A 4,175-nucleotide genomic window follows, 5' to 3' on the forward strand; every position below is an offset into this window, starting at 1 on the left:
AACCCACTGCACGGCCGGTGGGGACCGAGCCCTCATGCGAGCTTGCTTGGCGGTGGGGCTCACAAACCATAGCGCCATAGCACCGGCGGCCTTGCCGGCGCGGTGGTGGACTTGTGGCTAGGCCGGTGGCCTCATTGTGCCTTCCTGCGCTGCGGCAGGCCGGCAGTACGGATAGCTACTGAGTAGACACCACGCGTCTGCTATGGATACGCAACACACTCGACGTTGTCTAGTTCGTTGTGGGGCGCTTGTTGCTTGTCGCTGCTTCTGTTCTGACGTTGTTGAGCCCTTGCGTTCTGGGCGTAAGAAGCTCACCCTTGTGAATAGCGGTTGCCATTTGTAAACAACTATATTGAAAGATAGCGACATATAACTATATCTAGAGACGACAGTTACGGATATAGCATGAGAGATTCAGAGCATTTTGCTTTCGTTCACGAAGCTAGATGGTCGAATTTAGAACATCTTAACTTAAAAACAAACTCACAAAACAATACTTTATATATAAGTAGTGATCTAAATTCCATGATCACTTAGGATTGTAATTCAGATGCCAAAGCAAAACCACAACCACGCATGTGCACAAGTTCGGACGGGACGATTATTCACGGAGCTTCACTTCATCGTCACATGATGTGGCATCCCGCTGGCTGTTCCGGCTCGCACAGAAACATCGGCGGCGACGGCCCGCGGCAACAGGCACCGGAGCACGGCGGCGGCGGGTACAGGTACGGACAGAGCTTCTTCTTGAGCTCTTCCTCCTCCTTCTTCTTCTTGGCTTCCTCCTCCGCCTTCTTCTTTTTCTCTTCCTCCTCCTTCTTCTTCTTCTCCTCCTCCTCCTTCTTCTTGTCCTTGACCTCCTCCACCACGACGATGTCGGCGCGGCAGACCTTCTTGCGCAGCAGGTTGATCATGCAGGTGATGTCGACGCTCTCCCCCACCACCTCCAGCCGGTCCTTGGCGTCGCCGGCGATCCCCACCGAGTTCACTCCTGCGTACATACACACATCGCAGAGTGAGGCGCGCGGTGTGGTGAGCATGCACTCCTGCACAAAGCCGCAAGCGTGTATATATCCATGGGTATATGTGGATGCATCGGATGTGTACCCACGAACTTGGATGCCATCTGCATGGCCTTAGACCGGTTCTTGTCGTTCGGTACGCCCAGCCTGATCACGGACTTTTGCTGCAACACAACAACGACGACGAGCCCAAGGCCCAAGCTAGCGTCAGTGAGAATTCTAAGAACTGTCCGAATCCTCAACGAGTGAGAATTGTGCTTTTTTGAACAGCACAGACACAGAGCAAGACGGAAGGCCTTGGTCGGCTACTACCTTGGACATCGCGTCGCCGGCAGCAGCCGCCGCCGCAAATGATGGTTTAATGTTTTGCGCTGCCGCCTGCCGCTGCCGGCGCAACAAGAGCAGCCTACTACCAATTAAGCCTCGCTTGCACTGTGAACGAGAGCAATTAAGGTGCGCTCCCGGGGCCCGTTTATATATACCCGCGCGCGAGCTGGCACTGGCAGCAGCATGTGGTGCCGGGAGACGATGAGTCGACGACGACGCCGCCTGCCGAACTGCGAAATAAAAAGCTGTGGAAAAGGGACGACCACACGAATCGTTGTAGGTTGTCTCCACATCACAAGTCAGGTCAATTAAACAGATATATAGCTCGTACAGTGGGTCCGCCATTTTTTCTAATAATGCAAGGATGCATCCATGATCAGGCGGCATAAATAAGATCTCGGCAGGCTATTCTGTGGATCTTTTGGTCCAGATAGGAGTAGGACTGATAAGATAAACATTTCTAGGTAGCTTTATGAATCGAAGCTGCGAAAACGGTGACAAGGGGAGGCTGGTGGATAGGAGCCTTAGGTTTTTCTCTGCAGGCATGACGTTAGAGGCCGCCTATATATCCTGATACCGCCCACGAAACGTCAAACGCAACCAGCTAAAATCACGTAGCCATAACGGATCCGTGGATCTTAGAAACTAGGTTTGTGAAGATACGGACGCAAACATAGATCAAGACGAGCGAATTTAGAAAGCAACGGCAAAAATTGGCCTGAGCCAGCACTTTTCAAACCGGTCTGAACCAGTTTTTCAGAGCACAGCTCATACAAGGACAAATGCCAAAAACTGCTCAAATGACCTCCCAAAATCATGAAAGTTGTAGAGAAGATTGTAATGCTATAAAAAAAAAGATCTCCGCCAAAAGATTAACTCAACTGGAGCATGTTGAAAAACCGGCCTATGCTGGTTTATGCTATTTTCAGCAGAATATACTCTCTAAGAAAAACTCAAACAAGCTTCAAAAGTTGTGAAACCTGGCACACACCTTAACTGACCCAAACCCAATCAGAATCCTCCAAATGGCTAAATTTAAAACTCGAACGGGAGTTTCAAAATCCCTCTCTCAAATTATTTTTTCCCAAAAATCCTTCAAATGGTGATTTCCATGTGTTCCTGAGAAACCATTAAAACCAATGGCTAGATTAGTTCCCAAGGTTTTATAACTTAAATCAACACAAAAAAAATCCACTCTAAAAAAATGACTCCATAAGGCCCAAGATAGCCCTCGAGCATGGTAGCTTCGACTTGGTGACCCCGACAAGGTCGGACCCGACCACAACAAACCCAACCGAGCTTCCCAACTTGGTCACTCCAACTAGGTCAAATCTTACCAAGTTCTCTAAACTGCTCACCCCGATCAGACCATACCCAACCATGACTCCCCGACCTGGTCACCACGACCATGTCGGATCCGACAGTGACAAACCCAACTAGAGTTCACCCCTGAACCCGTCGAGGCGACACAACACCACCACCAACTCCGTAACATATGGCGACTGCCACTCTTCGGCTAGGCGCGCCTAGGCGCTAATCGGTGGGCTGCCGCGTAGCCTAGGGCGCTGTGCGGTGTTTAGGCGGGCGCATCGCCTAGGCGGCGCTCAGCCGCGCCTCCGCGACGACTTTGCGGCGCGCAGGCACCGAAGGCGGGCGACGGTAGCGCGCGGCGATTTTTTAGCGGAAGCGCGCAAGATTTTTAGCGGGAGCGCGCGCCGGGTCGACCTGCTCCCGCGCGGGAAAATCCACGCGCTGCTCCCGCTCGGCCTCCCTCCTCCACACGCGAACTTGGCCTCCCTGCTCATCCCCCTCCGGCTGCTCCCCCACCGACTGCTCCCCTCCCTGCTCCCCCGCCGGTGAGTTCTCCTCCCCCGCCGGCTGCTCCCCTCCCTGCTCATCCCCCTCCGCCAGCCGCTCCCCTGCTAACCGCCTCCCCTGCTTTCCTCCCCTGCTTTCCTCCTCTGCTAACTTGTCCTTCTCTGCTTTCCTACTTGTACAAGAGAAAGGATAGCCTGCGGTGTACAAGTGAAAAGATTAAGGATGTCATCAGAAACTGCAGCTGCACCTTCTGAAACTGAAGCAGCTAGAGCGAATCTCCTAAAAAGAAATTCAGATGATGTTGGATGGGAATATGGTGTTCTTGTTGATGCTAACAACAAAGACAAGGTGAAGTGTAATATCTGTGACAAGGAGATGAGGGGAGGGATTTATAGGTTGAAGGAGCATCTTGCCCATGTTGGAAAGAATGTGAAGAAATGCACGTCTGCAACACCGCAGGCTCTAGAGGCTAAAGAGAAGTGCAAGAAAGCAATAGAGGCTGCAAAAAGGAAGAGGGAGGAGAAGACTGTTCGTGAGCTAGAACTTAGAGAGGAAGTGAATGTATCTAGGGTTGGAGAGGAGTCAGAAGAAGTCACTTGTGTTGGAAGCTCACAGCCTCACAAATTAGGGCCAATTGACAAATGGACACGTGCTATTGATCCTACCAAGGCTGATTCTTTCAAACAACAGTAGCTGAACAAGGAACTGTGGAAAGAAAGAGAGCATGAGGTGCACAAGTTTATTGCAAGATGGGCCTATAATCGTGGTAAATTGCTAGTATACTTGAAAAGGAATTAGGCTTACACCTAGTTCCTAAATAATTTTGGTGGTTGAATTACCCAACACAAATAATTGGACTAACTAGTTTGCTCTAGTGTATAAGTTATACAGGTGCTAAAGGTTCACACTTAGCCAATAAAAAGACCAAGAATCGGGTTCAACAAAGGAGCAAAGGGATAACCGAAGTGTGCCCTGGTCTGGCGCACCGGACTGTCCGGTGCACCAGGG

At 50.9% G+C, this 4,175-nt stretch overlaps 1 protein-coding gene across 1 annotated transcript; it reads right to left on the reverse strand.

The window, feature by feature from the left end:
• Positions 1 to 480: 480 nt before the first annotated feature.
• On the reverse strand, positions 481 to 1,455 carry LOC100283217 (ATFP4). The gene is made up of 3 exons (NM_001369527.1): positions 1,335 to 1,455; positions 1,108 to 1,186; positions 481 to 991 (listed from the first exon to the last, which is right to left on the reverse strand). The coding sequence occupies exons 1-3, from the start codon at positions 1,341 to 1,343 to the stop codon at positions 627 to 629; spliced, it is 453 nt and encodes a 150-aa protein (NP_001356456.1). The 5' UTR covers positions 1,344 to 1,455; the 3' UTR covers positions 481 to 626.
• Between the last annotated feature and the right edge of the window lie 2,720 nt (positions 1,456 to 4,175).

Source organism: Zea mays, chromosome 10 (genome assembly GCF_902167145.1).
Source record: "Zea mays cultivar B73 chromosome 10, Zm-B73-REFERENCE-NAM-5.0, whole genome shotgun sequence".
NCBI lineage: Eukaryota > Viridiplantae > Streptophyta > Magnoliopsida > Poales > Poaceae > Zea > Zea mays.